General features: G+C 49.6%; 1 protein-coding gene across 3 annotated transcripts in view; it reads left to right on the top strand.

The window, feature by feature from the left end:
- The window catches only part of cux2b (cut-like homeobox 2b), a 74,990-nt gene that overhangs the window by 25,058 nt on the left and 22,745 nt on the right, over positions 1–27,187 (top strand). For 2 of the 3 annotated variants that reach the window (XM_029161836.3, XM_029161839.3), the window contains exons 2-4: positions 5,485–5,595; positions 6,819–6,866; positions 24,431–24,509. In XM_029161836.3, coding sequence (XP_029017669.1) covers positions 5,485–5,595; positions 6,819–6,866; positions 24,431–24,509 — 238 coding nt within the window. Of the gene's footprint in view, positions 1–2,009; positions 5,054–5,484; positions 5,596–6,818; positions 6,867–24,430; positions 24,510–27,187 lie in introns of those variants that run through there. The other variant, XM_055511743.1, reaches the window with a different exon arrangement.

Raw genomic sequence — 27,187 nt, 5'->3', positions numbered from 1 at the left:
GCCGAGGATGACGAATAATGGCTGACAACACCAGTCACACCTTTTGCTGATGGTTGTAACGCTCGCACGCTTCTCCTTCCTTTTGTAAGATTTAGCATGCTGTTTGAAGGCAGCCTGACTGACTGGGGATTAATTATTTTGGATGATTTATCAGACTTACCAGTCCAGAGTTTAGAGAGGTGTCAAAACGAAATGTGATTTTCCTCCTTGGTAAGTCCTCGCGATCTGTGCGCTACCGGTGTTAGCGGCAGGCAGCTGCAGAGCGTGAAGGTGAGGGGTCACGAGACGCTGCTGGCGTCACCGGAAAGCAGCAGGAATCTGCTAGTCAAGAGGTTTTGTGCTGGGAATGAAAGAGGTTGCATTATAGACGCACTTGTGTACAGATACTAGAGTTACTGCTCATATGTGGTTAGACGTGCACAGGACAATAGTTTAGCAGTCGGTGCACGTTAGTTGCTCTTTTAGACAAATGAACCGTTCTTTAAAGTGTTGTCTGCTTACAGTAGAACTGGAATAAGCAGATGAATTGATAAAATACCCTGAAATACTTGTTCAATCCCTCTATTGAACAGCTGTACATGTGCATTTACAAGCCAGTTACTTAACAGGTGTGGTCTGTAGCGCCATCATGAAGAATCTCTGTGTAAAGCGTGATGCAGTTCACCTGCTCTATGGAAATCTTCTGGTGTTACTGTTTTGTTGAAGGTGAGGAAACTCCAGCCCGTCGGAGCAGGTCAAGACAAACCCTCAGAATCGTATGCAGATATTGTCTGACCCGGGTGCACTGTGGTCTGACAGCAGTGTGGTGGTGTGAATTGGAGCGGCTCTAACCGTGCTGATGGAAAAGTAAAAGTGAGGCGGCGGCGGTTGGTGGGAAACAGATGGAGGGAGATGCCAGGTGATAGCGGGCCTCCAGTGCCTTCCTGCCAGAGGCCGCGTGCTCAGCTCACATGCCCAGCGCCGGGTCAGAGGTCAGAGGCTCCTCCCACCTGGAACACTTTGTCTGGACGGTCCAGCGTGCACACACGCACGCACGCACGCACGCACGCACGCACGCACGCACGCACGCACACACACACACAGTGGCCTTATATTAATTTGAGGTCTTATATGGACAGGTGCCAGTTTGTACTCTCTGACTCTGTTTCATCCCCCAAATAAACTGCTCCTTCCACCTCCCTCAGAGACCAGAGGGTGGGGGGTGGGGGGGCAGTAATAATGTGCAGGGCCGACTAGACTGCAGCGATTGGGGCCATTGATTGTGGTTATTTGATTTATTGATCAGTCCCCCCTCACAAATGTGGCGCCTGGGCTGCGGGGGCTAATCTAAGGCAGCGACGGACAATCCTGTGCCTCACGGTGAATGCGAGGCGATAAGGAATGTATGAAAGGAAACCACACTTATCTTAATCACACACTGGTCCCTGCTCCGCCTTGCTGCAGCCTCCGTGTGTGGATGTCGGCGCACACACGCGCGTCCACCTGCTCTTTTGTGCAGGACTTTGCGTGCAAATCCGTGTGTGTGTGTGTGTGTGTGTGTGTGTGTGTGTGCGTTTGCGTCGGTGTGCGTGTGCGGTGGGGGTTGTGAGGCAGTACAGTCACCAGGCAGAACAGAGTGGATCTATAAATTGATGGAATTCAAAGCCTCCAGCATCGATTACCATTATAACAAACAGCAGCACACAGAATGTCTGATTATTTTTAGACAAAGATTCTGTGCTCTCAGCAGCAATTCTGCTGATGCTGTCACACTTTCAGACATCTGCCTATGATTGCAATTAGATGGGATACAAAAAGAAAAATAATACCCCATCTGCATTTTTCCTCTCTCCTCCTCCTCCCTATTTTTTCCTCTTTAATTTGTGCTGTCCAAGCCCAGTGCACACAATAGTGATTTTGACTCACTCTACCTCACTGCGGTACCCAGGTACCCCCCCCCCACCCCCCGGTTGTCAACATTTTCCACCATGGGTTGTCTTTCTGAAAGGCCAGAAAACAGCTTACCATTACAGATGTAATCAAGATGAGCTGGCTTTAATGAATCAATGTCAAGTGGACTCGGACCCAATGCATTAGTGAGCTGTGCATTTTACCTAAAACAGTCACAGTTGCACAGTTTGTTGTACATCTGCACTGATCATTGTCAAGCGCGTAGTTTGATTATTTGATATCTGACCCTCTGTCAACTCAGCCTGAAACACAGAATCATTAACGAGCTTAAAGGTTTACATTTGTAATCATCACAGCCGGCCCCAGTGTTCCTGCCCAGTTTGTTCCTCGGCCACTAGATTGTGAAGGGGCCACTCCCTGCAGTCTTTGCTGCAATACACTTGCATAACCCTGAGCCTCAGGGCCATTTGCATACAGCATGCTGCAGGTGTGTCCTATTAAAGCCAAGTGTAATGCGTGTTGCTGTGGTTTGTTTTTGGATCTCGCTCCCCCTCACAGACCGACATTTGTTCACCAAGAACGGGTCTATGTTGAAAATCCTCCTTTTTCCGCCCCGTCCAGCCCCGGTGACGGCTCCACCCTCCCCGGGGCAGACTCATCAATTATGGCTGGATGTTTGACTGGCAGAGGCTTAATGACAGGAGCTCTGTATTGACCCATCTGCCACACATTGAAAATTTGGTCCCAATCGTCCTTTTTAAAACCTGTCAAATGATTATTGTGAGACTCCTCTTCACACAGCGAGCTGCGCTCGCCTTGAACGGCCCTTTTGCTGGTTCAGGCCAGTAGCATCTGCATGTTGCAAAGCGCTGCATGTAAATGATGTTGATGTGTTCGGTTTATCTGATTAGGAAGTAGAGGGGAAGTCTTCTGTCATCACTCTGGGCAAGACAAGCAAACAGTCTGACTAAACGGCTTTGTTCCAGGAGGACAGAATAGGTCTCATGTGATGGACTCTTGCCCAGACTTCCTCCTTATAGTGGTTTAGGAACCGTGGAGGCACTTGGCCTGCACGCAGCACAAGATTTCACCATTCTCTTCAGCTGAGCCGCAGTAAAACGTGAACCCGGCTCCACGTCGAGGAGTCTGAAGCACTGTTGGATCGCCACGCTGTTATATCTTAAGTACTTATAAAATCCACTCAAAGTCACTTCTACAGGAATTTTCTCTTGGCAAGATTAGCTGGTCTGGGGCCATTTGAATCTAGTGGAGGTTGGCTGGCTTCTGAAAGCCCACTCTCTAATCTTCAGGAAGGCTCATCCCAGATGGACTCCAAGGACTAACAGGAATTTATAAAGTCCTGTCGCTTTATCCTTTACAGCCACGGCCTTTTTCGTGACAGTACGATTCACCAAGAACGTCACGTTTCCCACGAACCAAATGCGTTCTGAATGTGGAACGTGAGTGGTGGTGGCCGTAGGAAAAAAAACAGGAATAACAGAAAGAAATGCAGCCATTTGGCTGGATGGGATTTTCCTTCCATACGAACATGACAGACACTCGCACCATTGGTAAGTGACTGCCTTAATCCAACTGCATTCACACTCTACTGTACCGGCAGCCTGTCATCCATTGATACGAACTGCTGAGGCAATGCCAAAACACGACAACACTGCAGACCACTGATTGGTTGGAGAGAAGCATCACAACCACTGTGATGACTTTGAGCAACCACGGGCTTTCGAGCCTGCTCTGAAACGAAATGTGTCTCCTTGCTGTGACAAACAGTCCCATACTGAGAATCTGGAATGGCATCCCTCCAATATCCTCCATTGTCATGTTGTTGACGATGATGTCCTGGCAATTTCACGTGGCTTCCCTGCGGTGACCAGCTACAGTGAGGTATCTGCTACCAATCTCTAGTAGAGTAGAGTCAGGTTGAGCTGGTAACGCACGGCGTTAGTGGCCTTTACTGGACTTATTAGAGAGAGAGAGAGAGAAGATGGATGAATGGACAATAAAATCAATGAAAAAGTGAGCGTTTACTGAGTGATGCCACTTTAGCTCACGATGCGACAGATGCTGCCTTTTGGGAAATGCAGATGACCGTCAGTCTGAACTGTATCAGCTGTAAAGCAGCAACAGACAGACACGGCTGGCCTTGAATGTTTGTGGCATATTCATCTTCAAAAGGTTTTATACATGGAGGTTCAGTGTGATCCTAATCAATGCTTTTTAGTTTTGGAGAACTTGCTTGTTAGTCGGAAGACGCTACACGCTGATATTGTCAGTTTGTCTCAGCTCCAGCGGAGCCCAGAGCCGCGGTTTTCCTCCTCTTTGCTTGGTAGACGCCACCTCACTGTGTGGGTCTGCATCTCACTTCAGACTGTACTCAGTCCTACTTTAGCAGCTTTTTGACTCATCAATCTGGGGACTTGAACTAGCAGCCCTTCAATTAACGGCCTATTTCTCTGACCGATGGACTGCCACCCTCCCATGAGGCCACCGCTGCTGAAGTTTCTGCCTCCTTTTTTTTCCTACTGTGATGATTTATTAAATTGCCTTTAAGTAAGACTGCAGATTAATTAAAACACAGTCAATTTAATTTCCCGGCGTCATATATAAATTCACAGTGGTAATTGAATTCCCTACTCTACTTTTATTTTATTGTAACCCAGCAGTTACAAGACAAGATCCTCATCAATTACTGAGATTCGCAGTCAAAACGAGGCGGAGGTGAATGTACAGCTGTCTGTTCCAGCGCTGCTCAGTACAGCAGAGTTAGAATCTGTTTTCTTTTTTTTCCTGTTTGCTGAAAGAGCCGGGAATTGGACGACTGGTCGATAATATCGGATTTGCGGATGGCATGTGGTGCAGCCGAGTCCAGCGTGAATGCGCGGTTCTGACGAAGGCCCCGCTCCACGGACGGCTCCGGACGGCGAATCACACGCGCCGTGAGGGTGGAGCTCTCATTCCGCGTGAACAGACGCCGACGGAGGCTCGGCGGTTTTAGCGGAGGGCTAATTTGATTGTAGCATGCGCGCGCTGCTCCTTTACATTGAATATCTGCGCGGGATCAATGTATAGATCGGTGTGGGTGGGGTGAGAGCCTGAAGAGGGGCTGAAACCAGACCGGACCTGTGGTAATTACGACAGCAGGCCTGTATGTTTGCGTCCCGTTTGGAAGCTCCCCCTGTTTGTACGTGTGTGTGTGTCAGGTTAATGGGCCTCTGCACGTGCCCCCCACCCCACCCCTCTCTCTCCCCCCTCCTCCCTGCTTCGCTCCCTCGCTGGCGCTCCATAGCCGTTGCAAGCGTATTGATTATTTCAAATACTGATTATCTAAAAGGCCTTCTGCTACTGTAGGCATTGGATTTATTTTGGCTTAATTATTTATGGGCCAGGGCTAGCTGTAAGTATTACTGCTGTGAGATCATGAAGGATTACATTGTTAATATTCAGCAGTGTATTTTTATTTATGTACACTGCGAGCTTTACTGGATGAGCGCTGGCAGACTCCCCAAAGTGCCGTCTCTCGCCCCGCTGCCGTCCGCTCACGTCTCTCTCTCTCTCTCGTCTCTCGTGCGTTCGCAGAGGGAGCTCAACTCCGTAGCGTCTGAGCTGGCGGGTCGACAGGAGGAGAGCGAACATTCCCACAAGCATCTGGTGGAGCTGAGCAGGGAGTTCAAGAGGAATGTCCCTGAGGTGAGTCCCGCACCCCCCCCCCCCCCCCCCCCCCCCCCCCCCACCTCCTCCCTCCACCGTTTTGCTCACGTGCTCTGCAGCATTATTTATTTATTTAGTGAAAATCTGCATAGGTATATTTGTTAATGGTGCAAAACACTCATGAGAAGTCAGTGACAACCCCCCCCCCCCTCAGGTAATATTTAAATGCTGAGGCCTTGCAGTAATAGCTCCTGTGGATAAGATGAGGCCGAGAGGATCATTTTATAAACAAACTTTGTCACATTCAAGTCCAAAAAAAAAGTAAAAAATTGGCATCTGATATTGACTTTCTGCTGTGATGTAACTGAGCAGGTGTCTCACATACCTGTAAGGAAGCAAACTCTGATTGAACACGATCTGATGAACGCCCTCCGACGCGACTCTAACTAACACACTCTCTGTGCTACGCTGAAAAAAAGTTTCATTGAACACAGCGGCACAGTGGAAAATGAGGACAGCATGAAGAGAAGTGCGCGTTTGAAAGTGAGGTTTGCTCGTGTGCCTTTACTTTGGCACGCGGACGGGTCACGGCTGCAGCTGGAAACACTGACGGACTTCGTTCATGTCATTTATGATGGACACAGATATGATTGTGTCATAAGTCAGTTTGTGTGAAGAGAAAACCCGTCAACATCCAGACTGTTTTTAAGTTCCATAAATGAGGCTGAAGGCTATTTACTGCGGCCGCGCTGCCTGCCTGTCTCAGCCTGAGTATGTAGTGTAGTGCTGTAATCTTGTCAGTATAATACAGGCGTTTAAGACAGGATCAGGCTGTCACCACTGGCAGCACAATCCCTTTACCTGAGGCTGTGGGAGCTCGGCGGAGTCTGGATCTGAGCTCCAACTGCTGCTGGAAAGCCCCACTTTTCCAAACATGCCCACTCAAACCCGTTAGGTTTAAGCTCTAATACTCACTCACTCACTCACTCACTCACTCACTCACTCACTCACTCACTCACTCACTCACTCACTCACTCACTCACTCACTCACTCACTCACTCACTCACTCACTCACTCACACGCAGTAGATGAGTTCATGCAGTGATTCTATTAACATTAAAGATTTCCCGTCCTCGTCCTATGGAGCTGTTTGTGCCTCACTGGGGCCGATCTGCTTCTAAACAGGTGGCGCCTCTGCAAAAAGAAAAATGCTGAGATAAAGTCTTTTCTCCGTTTTTTTCTTCTTTTGTTTTTCTGCACAGGAAGTCCGGGAGATGGTGGCACCTGTTCTCAAGAGTTTCCAAGCGCAGGTGAGTCACGTCTTTGCACATTACAGATAGAGAGAGAACACAGGAAGCCTGGAAATGGCTCCGTCGTAGCTGGGCATCGACGCTCTCCACCTTGTAACTGGCTGAAACGCGAGACGCCCCTGCTGGAAGCTAGCCGTGCACTGACCAGTGCAGACCCCCGCTCCCTGAATGAATCATTTGAAAGACAGCGCGAGGAATCCACGGCATCCTTTTCTCGCTGCTGTTCATCTGGCTCTTATTGATTGATGGCCTTTCTGTCAAAGTGAAGTAGCATCTATCTGCCATTAGATGATCAGATATCTGGCTTCTCATATTTTCTTGGCTAAGACAAGCCCTCATTTCCTGTTGTGATGGTGCATTCAGCGTGCCCCCTCTGACGTTGCCATATTAAAAAAGTCATCTGATACCCACCAAGACTCGGCTCCAGCCATTAAACCAAGGTCATAAATCACATTTGTGAGCTGCGTTATGGTCCGCGAAGCAGAGGCTTATGGAAATGATACCACAAATATGTTTCCAGTCTCGCTCTCCCCCTCCAAACTCCCCGCTCAACGCTAACCTGAAAGCCCTATCATCGGTAAACATGAGAACACTCAGCATGGATTGTTCAGTCCTCTTGGAAGTGATTATTGGCAGCTTCTTTTTAATGCTTTGTAATTGACTGTGCCCCGGCTACTGTACTCCCTGGCAGGTGCTATCACATGGCGCTACACTCAGCAATACTCCGAGGTTGATTTGTGTGCTAATTCAATTACTCCGACTGTAACGCCGCACAAATATCAGAAGCGCCCTTCCATAGCTTTATTGTGCAAACAGGAACCCACAGGATTAATTTACGCACCACTGATGTCTGACAACTGGGATTCCAGAGATGTTTCATAGTAGATAAAATAGATGGCTGATAATGAGGCGGGTTCTTTCTCTTGTTAGCTGCAGGCCTCTCCGGGTACCTCTCCGTCTCTCCTGTGTAGCTTCCCTGAGCGTATGTTCGGCACAGTGCTAAGTAAGTGAGCCGGCCTGCCGAGGAAGTAGCCGCGGCTATTTTGGATTGCGAGGTGCAGCGAGCAGCTTGGCGTGCCGTAATAATACAATCCTCCGGTGCTTTCTGATACACTTTGACCTTATTGGTAATGTCAAACAGCTTGCGGAGGCTTGTGAACTTTACCCAGCGGTAGTCTGCGTGACCTCAGCGTAAGCTGTGGGACCTCGACCTGCTGCTGCTGCTGCTGCTGTTGGGGGGGGGGGGGGGGGTGTCAGGTGGAGTGGGATGTGCTTGTTTGGCTGTGTGGTTTGGGATGGAGTAAAGCCCCCCTGCAGCTGCACTGTACAGGTGGTGAGTGTGTGTGTGTGTGTGTGTGTGTGTGTGTGTGTGTGTGTGTGTGTGTGTGTGTGTGTGTGTGTGTGTGAAGGAACTGGGTCCTTGCTTCCACCGCCGCCCCCCCTCCCTCCCACTCCGCAGGCCCAGAGGAGCGCCTCGTGGTATTTGGACCCTCTTCATGCCACTTCTAAAGGAGACGCCGGCTCCTTTGAAGTGTTTGCGACATGACAGGTTCTCTTTCTTTTCTTTTTCATTTCAATGTTCCCCACCCACTTTCACTCTCTTCTCCCATCCAATCTCGCCTTCTAATTATCGCTAACCAGGCGACTGATTAGAAACACGTTGCCGACCTAGTTTCGCTGCGGCGCTGGAGGAGGAGAAGGGGTTAATCCCAGAGCTGGTGGCTGTCATTGGTCGCTTCCCTCCTTCTTCTCCTCTTTTTCGTTCTGCTCTCCTCTTTCTTTCCCTGGAAGTTTGCTAATGAGGTCCCGTCAGAGCTGAGGAGAGGTGTTAATTTGGCCTTGTGAAGTAGGAAGGAGATTAAGGACAGTGAGGAGCTGAGTTTACGGCTTAAAATACACCGCTGTCCTTATTAATCCACAGGGCCCTGAGAGACCGGCGTTTTTGGGTTTATAATGAACACCGTCTCATAATGAAGGTAATTTTCATAAAAATTTACGGCGGGGGGGGGGGGGGGGGGGTGCGCGTCTCCGTGGTCTCGGGCACACCTTTGGGGCTACGCGACACCGCAGCTATTTCTCAGATAAGCCGGCGCCGCAGCCGAGGGCCCGCCGGACCACACAACTTTCACACCAGCGTCCCGGCGTACGCGAGGCGCTCTCACCAAGACTATGTGGGCTTCGCAGTGCAATTTTCACCTTCATCTCACTTTAGAGTGTAAATTCCCCTCGGGATAAACCTTTGTGAGGCGTCAAAAAAATAGAACAGTGACAGATTTTGTGCGTTTGTAGCCTCTGTCTTGTATCTCTTCTTTGGGAAAGGCAGATTCTCCTTCCTATCCAGTTTGTAGCAATCTGAATATCAGGCGCAAATTAACCAGTCATTCTATTTTTCTCCTCTCCTCTTGATGTTTTTTGGTGCTTTCAGAAAAAGAAAACAGCAGTATGGGTCCCTAATTACTGAAACTTGCTTTACAATGATAATCCGTGGAGTAATTTAGCGTGCACAATGAGAGTTGTGGTGCTTGCGCAGATGGAGATTCTGATAAATAGTTTGTAACGTGTAATTAGCAGCTCTGCCGGTTACATACCATTAACCCCTCAAGCTCAGGAATCATTATTGGCCCTCATTATCAAGCAGCAAGGTACGATCGAGCTGACTAGACATCAAAAACATCAAACAGCTATTAAAGTGGGGGCCGGTGGACACCTGTTTATGAGTCTAACTGTGCCACCGCTTCCCCTGAGGTTGGGAAGTGATGATGTTGGTGGAAGACGATTTTTTTATGTGTGCTGTTGTTGTTGTTGTTGTTTTTGTCGCTTGTTTTGTATCAGGGCAAAGGAGGCGTTTTTGAATATGAAGCAACTTTTCAACTCCATAAGTGAACAGAGAACACGCCTCAAAAAGGGGGTTTGTGAGTCTTTTTTGTCTCATTTTGTCTCGTTAGTCAGTCCGGCCGCATTAGCTGTTGCGTGCATTGTCACACGTATTCACCAGCGTGTATCAGAAACGTGCAGCTGTGTTTCCAGACCAGAGTCATTCGGACGCGCAGCGCGTCCGCCGCGCGGCGAGCCACAAACACCATCTTTGATCATCCATCGGGAGACGACCAGCTCTTCCTCCTCCTGATTTATTCCTGAAGGAAATGATAATTTCTCTTGAATGTATGAATATGTTATGAATAGTGAAATGAATCAAAGAGCAAAGGATGATAATTAATTACAGCGCCATGATAAAAGACTGTGGGTGTTATGACGCAAGCTTCCTCCGTGTCATTATGAGAGGCTTCGTAATTACCTTTCTGCACGAGCCAGCGCTCCTGGCGCTGCTGGCGGTGAGAGCGCCGCTCGCTGAGTGAGTCTAACGGTCATAAAGCTTTTCCCTGCCTAATTGTCTGAGGGCCTCTATGGCACTTTCATAGATGAGGGACTGCGCCGTTAGGAAAAATGCTCGGTGACGCTACAGCTTTTCCAGCTCAATGAAGACGGATCTTCGTGGTGGCCCAAACCTTGCAGTTATTAGGTGCAGATTGCATGAGCGGACGGCTAAGTTGGGAAGTGGGAGGAGCACGTGAGCTGCAGCTGTGCGAGGCCGCTGCTAGACTCCATGCAGGATTCACAGTACTGTAGGTACTAGTAGGTCGTTTCTGTTTGTACTTTATAGGTCCTCATACAGCATCTTCTGTGTCACTATTCTAGAATAGATTATTTCCCTTTTCTTTTCACTCATGCCCTGCCTTACATAACATGTGCATTTATGACACCCTCCCACTTCTCTCACTTACTCCCACTGACACCCCCCCCACCCACTGGCTACGAGCAGACTGCCTCATACTAGGCTGACGAGGTATCTCTAATGCCTCTCCCCTGCTCAGTTGTCTGGGCTCATTGAGCAGCAGGCCAGGCTCAGGATCTCTAGGCCATTACCTATTCGCAGCACGTCCGAGCCTGCAGCCTATTGTGGGCAACATAATGGGCTCCAGGGCCATGTAAACCACAGGCTTTCTGCTCCTGCTTTATCACTTGTGTCCTCTTCATACTAAGCAGAAGGTGGGAAGGTGGGAGGAAGGAAGAAAGGGAGAGCGGGGAGAGACAAGTGTGGAGGGGGGGGGGCGTGGGACTGTAATTGGACATTAGATAATACCTTCCTAGAGTCGTTTACGTCTGCATCCCCGGAGGGTGAATGTCCCCACGACGCAGGAAAGCTGCTTTGACCCACACGCATCGCACTTCTCTCCACCTACAGTTTCAGTCTTTATTGCTGTAAAGTTTGCTGTTATTGATTATGATTAGCCAAAGATGAACAAGCTGGTATGTGGATATTTAATCAAATAGAGCCTGTCTTACCTTTGATGCTCCTTCTCATCTGATGCCCACACACTGACAAATAAAGGACTGACCCAGTCACTCAACTCTTTCACACTTATTATGAAGGCACTTTTTGAGAGACAGCTTCATTTATTATTAGGAAACCACTGAGCGGAGCATTAGCAGTTTTCTCAGTTACAACTTCCTCGGCCCATGTTTAGTAGCCTTTGTCTAATTCACTTCAAAGTATACAGTCAAACACATTACAGTGTGTGCACAACACTTTTCTTGCTGTACAGTATTTGTTTCTGATCACATTGGGCCTGAATTGATCGTTTTCTTTTTCAGTGGAAGTGATGGGGCCACAAAATCCAATTCTGTGTAAAAGTGTATTCAGATGTGTATCTAAAGCTGTTATATGGCTCGGATCTTATCGAGTGGATGTTTTCTCTCTGGTATAATATTCTCTCTTTGTGGCTCCTTGTTGGGTTCGACTGGAAGGTCAGTAAGAGAAAGAGGGAGTTTGTACTTCAGTGTGAATAGGCATTAAAACATTAATGTGCCCCGGCCCAGAAAATAGAAGCCTCATGTTATTATACTGTATTATTCAGATTAACATTCAGTGCTTCGGTTCAGTTGGCAGGACGCTGATGTTTGGTCCTAACCTACAGTGTGTAATCATGTAAAAGTGAAGAAGTAAAATTTCCAGCTAAACAACTTCACGTCACTAGACTTTTTGTCTGCCTTTATTGACAGTAATCACTAGTAACAAGTGATTACTAGTAGACTTTTTGGGAACATTTAGTGCCGTTGTTGAGGAAAATCACTACAATTCCTCATCGATTGTTCCTCTCGATTGATTGTGGCTGGGATTTCTAGACAATCTCATTCAATATATGATATGCAGACGTGTGAAGATGTGACTATTCCCAGTGTTAGTTCATTGGTAACTACTACAGTAATATTACATAATGATATGTTATAGCTGGTTTCCTTTGAAGGACATTTTAACCTTGATTTAATGCTGTCGAACACCAAAGACAACATGTGGTAACGGCTCATATACGACACAGGCACCTGCATCACTAAAATCTGCCATTGTGCTGTGTGTTTTGGAAGAGAAGGGTTTTTTAGTTTTATTGATCACATTCATGCTTCAAAGTTTTATGTGGAAATGCAAAAGCCGTGTACACAACCAGCCTAATCACAAGGAGTGAAACACACGTCGTTCTTGTCTGCTGCGTTTGCAAACGTAAAAGAAGAACACGTTTTTCTGTCCAAACAAAAATGTATAACTCAAGAATCATCAGTCTGGTTCTCCGTAGCTCAGACAGTAACTTTTAAAATAAAATGTCATCAATTCACTAAATGAGTACATAAACAATTCCAGTAGTTGCTCGGTAGTGTTTCACCAGTGAGCCTCCATATTTCAGCTCCAGATTGGGCCTTTTCAAGAAGTTTAATATATCTGACTGCCCTTGTTTGTTTCCTGTGTGGTGACTGATTGTCGTGATTCTGCTGGGTGTTTTTATGCAGACGCCTGAACCTTTCCATCAGCGTTCCCAGTGTCAGTCTTATCCCTCCTCTGCTGAGCTGTGATCAGATGGTGTGTGTGTGTGCGATGCCGTGTTTGTTTTCCTGTCCTGACTGATGCCCTGTCGGAGCGTCCCAGTTGGGTGTATTCATCATTATGGATGCGTGTTTAGAGCCAGGGATGCACACCAGGTAAAGAAGAGGGGGGGGTTATAAATAGGCACTTGGCTCTCTAGCCATGTGGAATTGATGAGTTTCAGCACATTCTGCTCTGCAGTGCCAGGTTTAATTTCTAGCGTCCTGACAGCACAAACCTCAGAGCCCGGAGACGTCACGCCTGACTGCTGCTGCTGTGCAAATGTTAGCCGTGTTTGAGGATGGACGCACGCACGCACGCACGCACAGCCGCGGCTCGCATCGGTCGTCCGCTCGTCTAAGGCCCCGTCTCCTTAAGAGACTGGCAATCACCCCCCCCACCCCCCCCCACCCCCCCCACCCTTCCTGACCCCTCACCAAACACACACCACCACCAGCGCACAGTAACTAATCAGAGCGGCAGTTTCTGGGACCCGGCCCGCCTCCGTCTGACATGGTCATCAGCTTGTTATGAGACAGGTGAGACCCCCCCCCCCCCCCCCCCCCCCCCCTGCAGCCGCCCCGAGCCACCACCAGCACCGCCAGCGGTAGCGCAGCCTCGGAAATCCTGCGACTCCTGGCCCACGCTCAGCTGCTGGCAAGAGCACAGTCAAATTAGCCAATAAAAATGTGTGAAATCGGTGGCTCGGCGCCGGCAAGGACGTGCCAGGAGAAATAAACATCAGGCCTCGTGGTACCAGGAAGAGGCTCGCGTGAGCAGGGGAAAGAGGCGGAACGGGGGGAGCTGCTCCACCAATTCCACGGCGCCGCGGCCGCCGTCGGACGGCACAGTTGCTCCTTCCACTCCGCTGAACGGCGAGATCCAGCCCTCAGATCAGGCCCGTGGCAGCACGAGTCAGAGAACACGAGCTGCTGTCAGAGGAAGCGCAGCCTCGTATGCGTTGTAATGATTTAATTCCCTCTGTTCGCCCCCCCACCCCCCCCCGCCCCTTAGCCTGGGAATACCAGTGTTCATTTCACATGACGCTTGGCTGTGAAGTTTAATTTCAGCAAAATCTAAACATGCTAATTAAATATCATAACTTTCTGAAGAAGGCACTTGTAAAGGCACCTGAAATTTTAATTTAGACTTCAAAAGAGCGAAGACTTTAAAGCAAATCTATTGTTTTTCATTTAGACTTGCAATTTTCTTTTCTCTGCAGTGCTGCAGTACGTAGTTATGATTGATCTGGTAATTAAAATATGCAGAGGGGGAAAAATATTAACCGCTCCTTTTTTCACTTTCTTTTTGTTTTAGAAAACAGCCGACACATTTTCTTTTTCTTTCCAGCGCAGATAATTAAATTTTGCACATTGATGTTCTTTACACAGCATTCATCGGCCTCATTATTTTTCCATTTTCATCTTTCTGGTGCGAGATCGATAGATTGATAAAATGATGGAGCCTATCTTAAATAATGCAAGCAGAGAAAAGTTACATTCACTTCGCTGCTGGCTACGTGTTTGAACTTTTATTCTTCTTCTTTCAAATTGTAGTTAATATCCCATGAAGGTAGATCATGCTTGTGTAAATCATTTATTCCTGTTTTTGCTGTCCCTCTGCAAAAAAAAAAAAAAAAGAGGCTTCAGCTTCTCTCCAGTTGGAGTTGGCCTATGGTACTGTATATGGGAGGATGCTTGTCAAGCCTAATATCCTAAATGATAAAGAAACCGGCAATTCAAAGAAAGACAGCGTAAAGTAGGCCAATTAGTACCTAGGGAACATTTTGCTAGAAGAGATAGCAGCTCCAAATGTCACATGCACCAACATTAGGACCGATTGTTTATAATATGACCTGACAGTTTGGGTCTCTTTAATATGGGATTAACTACAATACTAATTAACATGTGGCTCTATTAAAACAAGCAGCTGCGAGTGAAGTAACTCTGCAGACTCTCCTGATGTACAGTCGCATTAAAGTGTTGCTTCTTCACCACAAATCAAAAGTGTTTTTACACTTTTTAGATTCACACTTCTTCTATTCTTGTTTTGCTGGAAATTTCACATCCACCGCTCCCTAAATATCCAAGCCACAGATCAGAGTGTGCTTTGCCTTTGTCACAAACAGATATATGTTTTAAAGTCCCACTGGGGGGCTCTCTGCTTCATCAGAGACATAAAGTGGCCACAGTGGCCCGAGGAAAGTGTTAAACACATCCTCAATTAAAGCAAAGTAACTTTGCATCTCCGCGCCGCTCCTGCTGCAGTCTCTGTAATTGGGTCTCGGTGGATTTAGTGGGAGAGCTCCAGCCCTTCTTCTGGAGTGAAGGGCCCAGTCTGGAGTGGGGCCCAGCGGATGGGCGACTGGGAAGAAGCTGCTGGTGGCCGGGCAGCTGGCAGCGGCGAGGAGGCGACGGCTGCAGCCCAGCAGGATGACGGGTGGAGCGAGGGAGCGCGGCCATGCCTCAGTTCTGACAGAGAGGCACTGTTCGTCCGTCAGCAGGAGACGCCGGTTCAGGAGCTCCCCGGCTCAAACACGTGCAGGGTTCCGTTGGACCTGCGGCGGAAAGGCGGCGGGCCAGCTGGGTGCGATGAAGTACTGATGGAGATATGAATGAGTGCGGTGTTTGGAGTCACATCTACCTGGTGGAGACGCTTTTGTGCTGTATATGTGCAGCACATGCACAAAAACAGGCCGCCGTGCTTTGGTGGTTGTGCACTACGTGTGTGTGTGTGTGTGTCAGTGTTAGTGTGCGTGTGTGGGCGCGTGTCTCCTCCTGGCGAGACGTGAAGGACAGCCGAAGGTGCAGTGAGATCCAGCAATGGGCTTGTTTTATTACATCTCATATTGAGACCAATCTCTGTCCATTCACCTGAAGGACAGCCAGCTATTCCCTAACTAAATTAGCCAGCTGCTGTGGTGTGAGAGGGCCTCCACAGACGCACACACGCACACACACACACTGGAGGCAGGTACAGGCAGTCATGCAATAACGTGCTTTCTTCTTCCCACTCCCCTCTAATGAAAAAACTCACACTTACAAGGATAAACGCATGTCCCATCCCTCATTTTCCCCCTCACCCTCGCTCTCACTTCCCCGTCTTCGTCTTCGTCGGCGGCTGAGGGGTAATTGCAGTCACTGCGTGGCAGGTTGTGTGTTTGTGGCCCTGTCACGGAGGCCGCCGACCTCCGCCTGGTGGGACGGCGTGACGCGGGTCTCCGCGCTGAGGCGAAGCTGGCGATCACGCGTCGCAGCGTGCGCTTCCACGGACGCTGCTCCACGGGTGGAGGTGAACGCTCCTCTTTGTTTTCTCCTTTCTAATGAAATGCCTTTTGTACTGTAGTCTGCTTTTTTTTTTTTAACCACTCGTGGCGGATGTTCTAATGAGGCAGCCTGAAATAGCAGTGGGGCTAGCGCTGCAGAACTATGACATCCCATGTGAGAACTCGCCCAAATCACAGTGGCTGCAGCCGTGCGTCAGGTTTCTTTATTTATAACCCGCACGGAATTGTCCTACACTCTGAGTATATGGAGGGTTATGTAACACTCAGCATCCAATAGATAACCACTAAAGTCAAGTCCTATATATAAGGCTTGCTGAAGAGCTGTTTCTGAGGCTGCTTGAGACTGATTTAGCGTCTCACAGTAAATGTCTGCTTCACAGTAATAAAAGGAAAAGAGCGGTTATTGTGAAGGAAGTTCTGTGTCTATAATGAGTTTAGTAACAGGAGTGTCACTAGCAGTGGTGGTGTAGCGGCTAGCGCTCCGCTAGCGCTCAGCTAGCGGCTGACCGGGGCCCGTGTGGGTTTCCTCCTCTGGTTGACTGCGTCTGCATGTGGCCCTGTGATGGACGGGATGGACTGCACACGCGTTCACAGGAAGGAAAAAGTCCAGACATGGGATTCATTGCACGGAACAGAGCCGTGATGAAAACTGGTTTTGGATCAGCGCTTCCAAACCCCACGGTCTCCAGCTCCATAGAGGGGTTACGGGGTTAAACTAAGGGGTCAAGAGTCACTCACAGGATTGGAAGCTAAAAAAAATGAAACTAAACTTTTCCCTGTTGGCTTTTTTTAAACTCAACAATACTATATAGCTTTGTGTTTAATGCCTGAAATATAACTGATACAGGCAGAAATGGCTTTTTATTAGGGGTTCACATCCAAAGTAAAGGCTTGGAATCATCTCTTAACCACTGAGGTTTTAGATTTTATCAACAGTGTTGGGACAAAAAAACAGCCTCAGCCTTTTGCTGCCACATGCGTCTCATCTGATTAGCCCTCGCTCACTCAAATTGAAATGCCACTTCGTGCCTGTCATATTGTATGTGAGCGATCAGGCGGGAAGGCTGGTCATTACAATCATGACATAAAATGCCTGGCAGCAGAGGTCAATCAGTGTACATTAACCAAACAGAGCTCGTTTGTTTTACAGCTTTTAGTGGCGTGTTGGCACCAGGCTACATGAGCTTTAGGCTGGCATCCAGCAGGCACGGAGGACCTCCCAGCTGAGCAGAACCAAGATAGGTCTGGGCTCTGACCAGGAGCGTAGAAGGGGGAGAGGGAGGGAGAGAGAGAGAGAGAGAGAGAGGGAGAGAGAGAGAGAGAGAGAGAGGGGGGGGAGAGAGAGAGAGAGGGAGAGAGAGAGAGGGGGGGGGGGTGGGTGGGGGGAGAGGGGGGTGTTAATGCATCCTCTTCCTCCAAGTGTTCAGCCCATCAGCTGATTCATGCAGCTGGGATGCACTCATTTTAAACCGGACCATCATAAACACCTATAAACATTTTCGGTTGACGGCCAGGTCACTGCACATGTAAATAATGAGGGCAGGATCATCTGGGGAAATCCTGCCTCTCCTGTGCAGTGTTTTGGTTCCCATCGTCGTTTTAATCTTTGGGTGTTGACGCGCCGTCGCGCTGATGCATTAGCGTGTGAGTTTGTGCGCGCGCGCACACACACACGCACAAATACGCACACACTCACACACACACACACACACACACACACACACACACACACACACACACACACACACACACACACACACTCACACACACACACACACACACACACACACACACACACACACACACACACACACAACCCTCACCTGGTCCTAATTATAGCCGACGAAAGCGCATTTTGGTGACAGTGTGGTGATCTGTCATTGACAGGCATGCTACACTCTGCCTGGGAGTGATATCTCTCTGTAAAATATGTATGACATCAAAAAGCCTTAAAGGTTATTACAAATTAATAATGAGTAGTCGGCCAAGAGCAGTAAAAAATAGCCTTCCCTCTGTGTCTTGTTTAAATGTTTAATTTAACATGCTCCAGTATAAATGTGGACTGCCTCCCAGCAGCGCGCTGGGCCCCGAGGCCTCTGCAGACCCTCAGTGGTCGGGAACATACAAAGCCAGACCACACCAGGCTCACATGTATTAAGATCGACATTCAGATTAGACTGATTCATGCAGACGTGAGTGATCATCTGTCTGGAGCTGTCAGCTGTTATCTCCAGAAGGCGCCGCGCTTCCCTCCGCGTGTCTCTAACAGCATAGAGAATTATAAAAACACTAAAGGAAGCAGTTTTACTCGCATCAAGCGCAAATTCTCTGTAGACGCCGAGACACAGAAAAGCTTTTCCTGAGTGTTTCTCTGTAGCAAGTCAAATCATTGGCCCTGAACCCCCTTCACAGTAATGTCTGAAGACACTGTACAAAATTGCCTTATTTATGCCTGTAATGTAAGCTGTCTGTTCCGGTGTCGCTCATTCTCCGCAGGAGCGGCGGCGGTGGCGGCAGAGTCTGAAGTGCATTTGCCGGGCGACTACCTGAGAAACATCAACAGTGATTAATTATGTAAAACTCTCGTCACAGCGGGAGCAGGGGGAGCTGCATACGTCTGCAGCCTCGCCTCCTATTAGGCTCAGCGTAGCTCACAATGAGCCGCTGCTGCCGGGGGGGGGGCGATCAACGGCAGGCGCTAACGCTAACGCTAACGCACAGTGAACGCGACGTCCTGTTCCGAGCGGCGCCGCCGTGTTCTGGTGCTGGAGCGGCAGGAGCCTCGGACCCTCCCCCGGCGCCGCCTCTCTGCGCTGAATGAAAAGGCAGCTGCGACGGACGGCGCCCGGGCCCGTTTGGTTCTGCCCGGGAGTCCGTCTCGGCTGAAGCGGGCCCGTTCTGCGGACTCCGAGCCTTCCTTCCTTCGCCGCCTTCCCCTTCGCCGTCGGCTGGAGGCTCGTTCATCAGCGCGGCGGGTTTCGGGCGGACGCGGCCCCGGCGCGATGTTCCTCCGCGCTGAAACAAAGGCAGCGCTGACACCTGTAATTAATTAGGCTATTATGCATTCCGCAATGATAATTGCCTCACTGGAAAGTCACCAGCCTTCTAAGAGGGAGAGAGGGGAGAGGTGCGTGGAGAGCGCTATCCATCATGGTGGAGCACCCTCTGCCTCGCTCGCTCCCTCGCTCGCCCCTCGTGTCACGCTGTCTCACCTTGACTGGTGCGGGCAGGGCTGGAGAAACACTGTCAACATGTGTGTGAGCGCGAGACGTGCAGCTGTGGGGCCGCTCTGCCGGGCCGCTCTGCCGGGCCGGGCCGGGCCGCTCTGCCGGGCCGCTCCACCCGCCGCCTGCCAGGCTCCGGGCCTCCAGGGCTTTGGCTCGCGTCGGCACGCTGGCCCATGACTCCCCATCTGTTGTGGCTTTGTTCACTGGGGCAGGACGGCGCTGCGATAATGGGGCCACTTTATTTTTATAATTAGCCCTTACCTGCACATCTCCCCTCTCCGCTCCTCTTCACCGTCAGTTCTCCCAGCGCTGGAATCTAGTCCAGGTGCACTCATCACTACTTTTCACAGCCCTCCTCCCTTTCAGCACATCATCCAGTGCCTTCATCAGACGCCCCCGCTCCCTCCCATCATACCATGAAAGATACTTTTTTACCAGGCACACTTTCCTCAAGGTTTAGGTCATTCACCGCATCAAACATTTGAAAGCATGAGCTCAAAGAAAATGACAACTCCTGTCTTTTGAACTACAAAGACATTCAGAAAAGATTTGTTTTTTTCCCCTCCGTTTGTCTCTCGCCGGCTCTTGACTTCGACTTTGCTGTGACTTTGAGGCGTTCGCTTCGAGACGGGTGCTTTTGAGTGTTGTGGAGCGTGCGGGTAACGCCGCCTGTTGATGGTGAGGGGGGGCGCCCGCAAGGCGCCTGCTGTGTGCTGGTGAAAGCGGGGCCTTTGATCTGGGTTGAACGTCGCGCCGTGTTCTGCCTCTCTCGCTGCTCCGCGTGTCACGTCCGGCGAGGTTACGTCAGCTGTACCTGGATCTGCTCGTCTCTCAGCCGGGGCCGGAACCCATGCTGTCAGTGACGCAATGGACCGGAGGGTGGCGACTGGCCGTGGCTGTGGTGAGCGCTAATAGCGTTCAGCCGTGTGTGGTCGTCAAATGACCCACGACCTTCATTCAGGTTTACAGTATTTGTATTTATTACAGTAGGTTTCACATACTGTTATATAAAATAGTGTATTTTGAAGGGTGTTTTGGTAGATTTACCTCAGACCATGTCGCTACATGTTCACAGCTAAGCTGTCTGAGGCTATTGGTGAGGTCAGCTCTGGCCAGCTTTTTGGCTGAGCCAGCACCTCGGCGGCGGCGGGCATCCGCCGCGAGCGCCGCGCGCTGACTGACAGCCACCGCTGATTGGAATTGATGTGGCGACGAGATGTGTGTCAATGCTGTGACCGCTCATCTCGCCGGGCGTCGCGGCCGCCGCTCAGACGGGTGTCGCCGTGATTACGTGCGCCCTCAGAGCCAGCCTGTGTGCGCCTGCTCCCAGGTTCAGCTGTGTGTGTGTGTGTGTGTGTGTGTGTGTGTGTGTGTGTGTGTGTGTGTGTGTGTGTGCGCGTGCGTGCGTGCGTGCGTGCGTGCGTGCGTGCGTGCGTGTGTGTGTGTGTGGGGGCGCACACGGCCTCTCACCATCCAGGCTGTGCGGCAGCGGCGCCCCTCTCCTCCACCTACTCATCAGTCACTCTACACCAACTCATCTCTCTGCGCCCGCCCTCCGTCTGAACCTACACTCAATGCAAAACAAATGCCTGCAGTGACAGCTGCACAAGTGCTGCGTGGCACTTCTTTCACCGCCTCTGAACGGGCAGTTTGTTGTTGGCGTTTGCCTTTTTTGAACGTAGACATAACATATTAACAAGGAAAGCGTACATCTAACTTGTTTTTTTTTCCTTTTATTGTTTTCAATTGTATGTTTACTGTATATATCCAGCTCTGACCCAAAATGGATCCGTTTTTGCCTTTTAGAAAAATGAGTCCCTCCCTTTAGACAACTCTAAATCATATTAGTCTAGCAGTTAAGTAAAATCTTGATTTATATGGTTAAATCTCTAAAAAATACTTAAAAACATGCAAAAATATTATTGATGGCATTCAGATGTGTGGAGGTGACACCACAAATGGAAGTATAGTTCAAATCAGCCTCAGGACTGTGTAAATGACGTAGTGTACTGTATGTTGTCACAATGAAACATTAAAAATGTTTGCCCAGAAGAATTAAATTGGGAAAAAAATGCAGCCTTCTCTTCACAGGCGTAAATATGACAGCGCTGACAATATTTTGCCTTATTATCTCAACACTTATTGTAACACCTAGCACTTGAACATTAGTCTGGATTCTTCTGGAAGTTGTTGTGACAAGGGGTGTTGCAGTAGTAGTGGACTTCCTACTGTTTTGTTCTAATAAGCATGGAGCGGGACCGGGGTTGTTGTGACATCCTGTCAGCCCGTGGGCCGGACTGGCGCTCGCCGAGCGGCGCAGTCGGATGGACTCCCAATGATTGCGCACTGACCTTTGCATCATGGGGGAAGATGACAGGTAATTTAGAGGCCTCAGGGACTGTGGAACCGTACACTGGCTGTCCCCGCGCCACCCACTGCACCGGCCGCATTCCCCCCCGAGATGGAAGCGGCGCGTTCGCGGCCACCCACACCCCGGATCCGGCGCTGTGGAAGCGCACGTGGGCTCCGGGGATTCACACACGCACACACGCGTGCGGTGCAAGACGCTGCCTCGACACCCACCCGCCACCCCTATCACCGTCACACACTCTAATCACCTGCATCATCACAACCTATCCTCAAACAACCAAATCACAGGGGGTGGCAAGCTGGTGAGGCTGAGGGGGAAAACGATGATTTAGAGTGATAATTGCATAATCACCAGTTGTGATAATTGTAATTGATGACTGCATAATTGCTAATTGCGCTCTTTATGGGAACCTCTCTTTTCTCTTGTCTCCGTCTCTACCTCTACTGTATGTTGCTCAGTAGCCCTTCAGTCTCCTTCATGTGGATTCTGGTTCTCCCTTTTTGCTCTCTCCTCCTCTGTCTGCCTCACACACGCATGCACGCAGTCAGATGCGCGCACAGACTCACTAGTGGCTCCTGAAAGTATTCTCGGAGGCTTATCAGTAAGTATTTCCCAGCAGCCCTGTCCCAGCGGCGGTGCTCTGCCCACTCCGTGGCTGCATGAAGAGTTATGGAGGGGTGCTAACAGGTTTCCTTTGTCTCTCTCCTGCCTCTCTGCCCCGGGCTCTACTCCTGCTTGTAAAATCAACCTGCGGCCGAGCCCATTCCCTCGGTGGCCATATCCTTTATCACGAAACCGGTGAAAACAAAGAATGCGAGCTGTGAGCCCGCGCCGTATCTTGCAGCCGTACTGTAGGTGGAGGAGAGAGCTTCCCTGCTTCTGTACAACCGTTCCATACGTCTTACTCTGAGACATGTGGCTCTCAAGTCCTATGTGCTTGGTGAGAGGTGAGGACTACTCCCTCATCAGCCCTTATTATGCACAACACCTCACAATGCTTTGATGATGGCGTCGTAAGGGAGTGTATATATATATATATATATATATATATATATATATATACACACAGAGAGGGTGCAAACGTGAGAAAGCATCAGGCAGGCGTGTGATTGATGCCTCTGCTGGTGTCTGTAGGCAGGTTAATGGTGTGATTGTGGAGGTAATCTCCGTGTTCTCTCGTTAAAGGATGATGGAGGACCGGGAGACCCCGCGCGGCTCCGTAGCTGTTGCCTTCGTGCAGGATCTGAGCCTATTTGCATATGCTGGTGGTGGTGGTGGTGGGGGGGGGGGCTCGTTTGATGTATACGCCGTGGAGGAAGCCAGGCCAGCCAACACCTTGTCAGGGAAGAGTTGATGACTAGCAGCGGGTGCGGCGCGGCCGCCCTGCCGCGGTCGCCGTGTAGTCGAGGTGAAAGGTCGCGCTGGTAAAAGATTGCCTCGGTGCCACAAAGTGTTTGTCAGATGTTTGCTCATTGTCACGTCCAAGGGTGGGGGGGTGTTATTGCCCGAAAACATCTTCGGCTGCGCTCTCGCCAAATTGCTCCTTCACAGTGAAAAGGGAAACAAACACAACAGCAGTTTCTCATCAGCGGGTGAAGCGAGTCTTGTCGAGGCCCTCCAAACCCGCATGCAGCCGCGCGGCCGTTTACGCCGCCGCACTCGACACATCTTCACTGTTCGTGGACCGCGCCGATGCCAACGTCACGTCCTGGATGAAGCGGGGCATGGATGGAGGTTATCGGGGGGGGGGTATGAGTGCAACAGGAGCACTGAGTAGCAGGGAGACTCAGAGCTGCAGACTATTGCATCTGTATTGATTCGGCTCCAGCCTTTTTCCATTTTCCACGAACTCCTCTGAGCTGCTCCAAGTGGGAGTGATTGGGGAGGGGGGGGGGGGTGCTTGATCCTTATAATATTTCTTTAAACATGATGCTGTCGTTATGCCTCCCTGGGGGCGGCGTCAGCCATTCCCAGTAAATCAAAGGCTCTCTGGATCTCACAGATTTTCTATACGTCTTATTTATAACCCCACTAAACCACCCAAACACGCCACGGACACCGCCACCGCCACTATCCTCACAAGTGCTTTCAGTCTTTGCAACATGGAGGTTTTTCAAGCGCGCCCCTAAGAGTGAGGAGCGGCCACGCTGCTAGATCCGAGGGCTTGGAGAGGCAGCGGGTCCAAGGCCCAGCAGGCGCGGGAGCAGGGTAACCCACATAGCCAGTGGTGCAGGCGCCCTCTCCATGGGGCCAGGTGGCGGCTAATTCGCTTTCTTTGTCCCTCCTAATGAATCGTTAATTGGTTTGTGTCGCCCGCCGAGTTGAGGATGGCAGGTGTCGAGTGCTGCTGGTGATGAAGGCCGCCGTCGCTGGCAAAGCCTCTCATCGCGCGCGGCGCCACCTACATGTAACGGGCCAAGTGTCACCGCGCGACGTGCAGCCGCTTGGCGGCGGAACGGGGAGAGTGTCATTGGGGTTTGTTGCAGCTTATATGGAAGGAATTAGTTATTGTGTATGGGCCGCGCTGCACGTCTCATACTGTACGGTAGCAGTAAAAAAGCATTCAGGGGCGGTTGTTTCATTTATTGGCAGGATGCTGTGAAACTGACCTTTGCTCTCGTAACTATTGATTAAGTGTTAGCTGTTTAAGGTTTTAGGTGTGCGTCCGTTGCACGCCTGACATCACGCGTCGTGAGCGGCGGTAGACGTTTGCCAGGATCGTCGTGGTCCACGTTTGACTAAATGGCGTCTTCTCCTTCCCTGCAGGTGGTTGCTCTGAACAAGCGCAGTAAGGAGGCCGAGTCGGCGTTCCTGGGGATCTACAAACAGCTTATCGAGGCCCCAGGTGAGTTTCCCCACTAAGACCACAAACAAACGCTGCAGCGATAACACAACACAACCATTAATCGCTTTCTCTCTTCGTTCATCACTTCTCGGCCAGGTGTCGCCGGACCAGGCTTGTAGAGACGCACTGGCCCCTTTATTAGGTACACCTAATAAAGTCAATTAGTACTTGTCTATAAATGTATCATCTCTCAGTATGAGCTTCTATTTAAATATTATGGCCTAAACATTAGAAGTCCAGGCTTTAGAGGTCAAACTGACTCCAATAATAAACACATAGTGGAATTAGGCTTCCAAGGTGTGCCTGTACAATTAGCCAGTGTGTGTATATGAGTCAGCCTAAAGCGTGATGAATGTGGTTATACAGCAGATTGATATAAGATACATAAACCCCATACCCTGTGGCTTGTATCTATTTTTCAAAGTCGGAGCTCAGAGAGTGGTTTCCAAAACTCTGCGTGAGGCCACTTCAAAACTCAGCACAGGTCCTTGAGTGTAGCCTGACTGAGGAGCGAACACATCCTTGAGAAGCTCTGCTGTTGATTGTGGAGGGCCAATTAAAATCCCAACTGAAGTCTGGCTTCGTGCGGAACGCAGGCCTGATGAGGCCGATGGGGGGAAGTGGGGGGGGCAGTTAGTCGGCGCTGAGAAAAGCCATATTGTGTGTTTATTTGGCTATTATTTCGGCGCCAGGGCGCATGTACTGTGTTGCTCTTTGTTGCAGAAGACGGCAGCAAAATGCAGCCCAGTTTCAGGCTAGATCAGAGAAACACTTGTGGCAGGAGTGGAGAACGCTGTTTACAGATTCAATGAATACAAGATAAAAGTCTGCGTCAGAGAAACAGCGACAGCAGCAACTGACTTTTAAAGGTCTCCATTTTTCCTTGAAGTCCCTTGCTTTATATTGTGCCGTCACACGCGCGCACACACACACACATGCGCGCGCGCGCACACACACACACACACACACACACACACACACACACTTTGAATGGCGATATTGACTTGATAAGAAATACCGTCCTTTGAAGATGTGCTCAGTTTGATCTTGTGACCTATACCTTTTATAACAAGGCCTTAATTCAAGCCTAGTCGCATCTTCTTGGATATATTTGGCACAAACTCCTCTCAAGTAGAGAATCGTCTTGACTGCGAGTTGTTATGTTAAAAAACAAAGTCTCTGGAACAAAAGGAGAGGCCACCATCACCCGGCATCAACTCTTGGGTGAGAATCTGAAGGAGTTTTTGTTTTCAGAGCGTGTGCTGTTTTTCCTCCCTGTCTCTTCATATAGAGGTGGGACCCGACCCAGAGTGTGAGTGGTTATTGTACAGTACTGAGTGTGCAGCAGCAGCTCTTCCACTGGCAGGTCCCATCAGGTGACGTACGGAAGCCCCCAGCCTCTGTCTGACCTTGCTTTACAAAGGGAGTCAGCTTCATTGTATCACTGACACTGATATAAAGTCAGATTTTTTTTATGTACTCGCTGAGGAAGTAGGTTGGAAAAGAAATGACAAAGTTCTTATAACTTACTAACAATTATACTATTACTGATTTTTCTAACATTCTACACCTCTAAATATTTTGCCAAGTTAACTTAAATAAGGCTGCTCCAGAGATGAAACCCTCATGGACCCAGTGATTTCAGGTTTACTATGTAAATTCTGTTTTGGACCAGTAAAGTAGAGCACAGTGACAGTTTAATGGCTAAAATATTGAATTTTCTGGTCATGTAAAGCATATTGGTAGCTACGTTTACATTAAACACTGTTGTTACATAGAATAACCAGTGGTTTTTCAGAAAAACACTGGATGCTGCCATGTTCTGACTCGATGTGAACATGGAGGCACCCGCGTACACTCTGTATCCACTGCACAGAGAGTGGCACATGGTGGTTGTGCTCCTCTGTGTGTCAGTCTGTGATTTGCCATAACTGTCACGCTGTGGCACAGTTCAAATGAGCCTCCGTGGCCTCGGTGGCCTGGCAGCTCAGTGGGTGCAGCGTCGGCCTGCGCAGCAGAAGGGCACCAGGTGTGTCCTTGAGCAAGGCACTTCACACCAGCTGCCCCCTGCTGCCCCCTGCTGCCCCGGGGGAGAGGTCAAACGCAGAGAAATGTCTCACACTGCTGGGATCAATGGAGTTTCAATTATTATTATTAAAATTGTTTTTTTGGCGTCAGCGGTTGTTTATGACCAGCCACTCTCACTAGATAGAAAACCTGCTGTATAGTGGGCTTACTGAATGTGTCATCCTCACTGACCTTCACTGTAGTGAATGATTCTTTTCCATTTGTAAAGAGTTCACTGCACATCGGAAAAGGCCCAGGGTCTCAGTAGTAACTTTGAACCCAGATGGGTTAGTTCAGTGTGGTATCAACCTGGGCAGACTGAGACTAGGTCAGCTGATTAGCATCACCCGCTTGCATAAAAAACACAGTTCCCATTTCAAACTTGATTTGTTACACTTTTAAAGCCACAGACTCTGAGATCACGTGGCCCGACACGGACTTGAACAGCATTAATATACTATGGACTACTAAATCCCAGACCAAACAAACAGGTCCAGCAGCAGGAGCGTCGGTGATCCGGGGCCTTGCATTATTTGAAGAGAGACTAGAGCTTCCTGTGACTGTTCGTCACTGTGCGTCTTGCTGCTTGTGGCCAAGGTCACACTCCCCCT

The sequence above is a fragment of the Betta splendens genome, chromosome 9 (assembly GCF_900634795.4).
Source record: "Betta splendens chromosome 9, fBetSpl5.4, whole genome shotgun sequence".
Lineage (NCBI taxonomy): Eukaryota > Metazoa > Chordata > Actinopteri > Anabantiformes > Osphronemidae > Betta > Betta splendens.
Note: the sequence above shows the minus strand (reverse complement) of the source record. Positions and strands in the feature narration are given on the sequence as shown.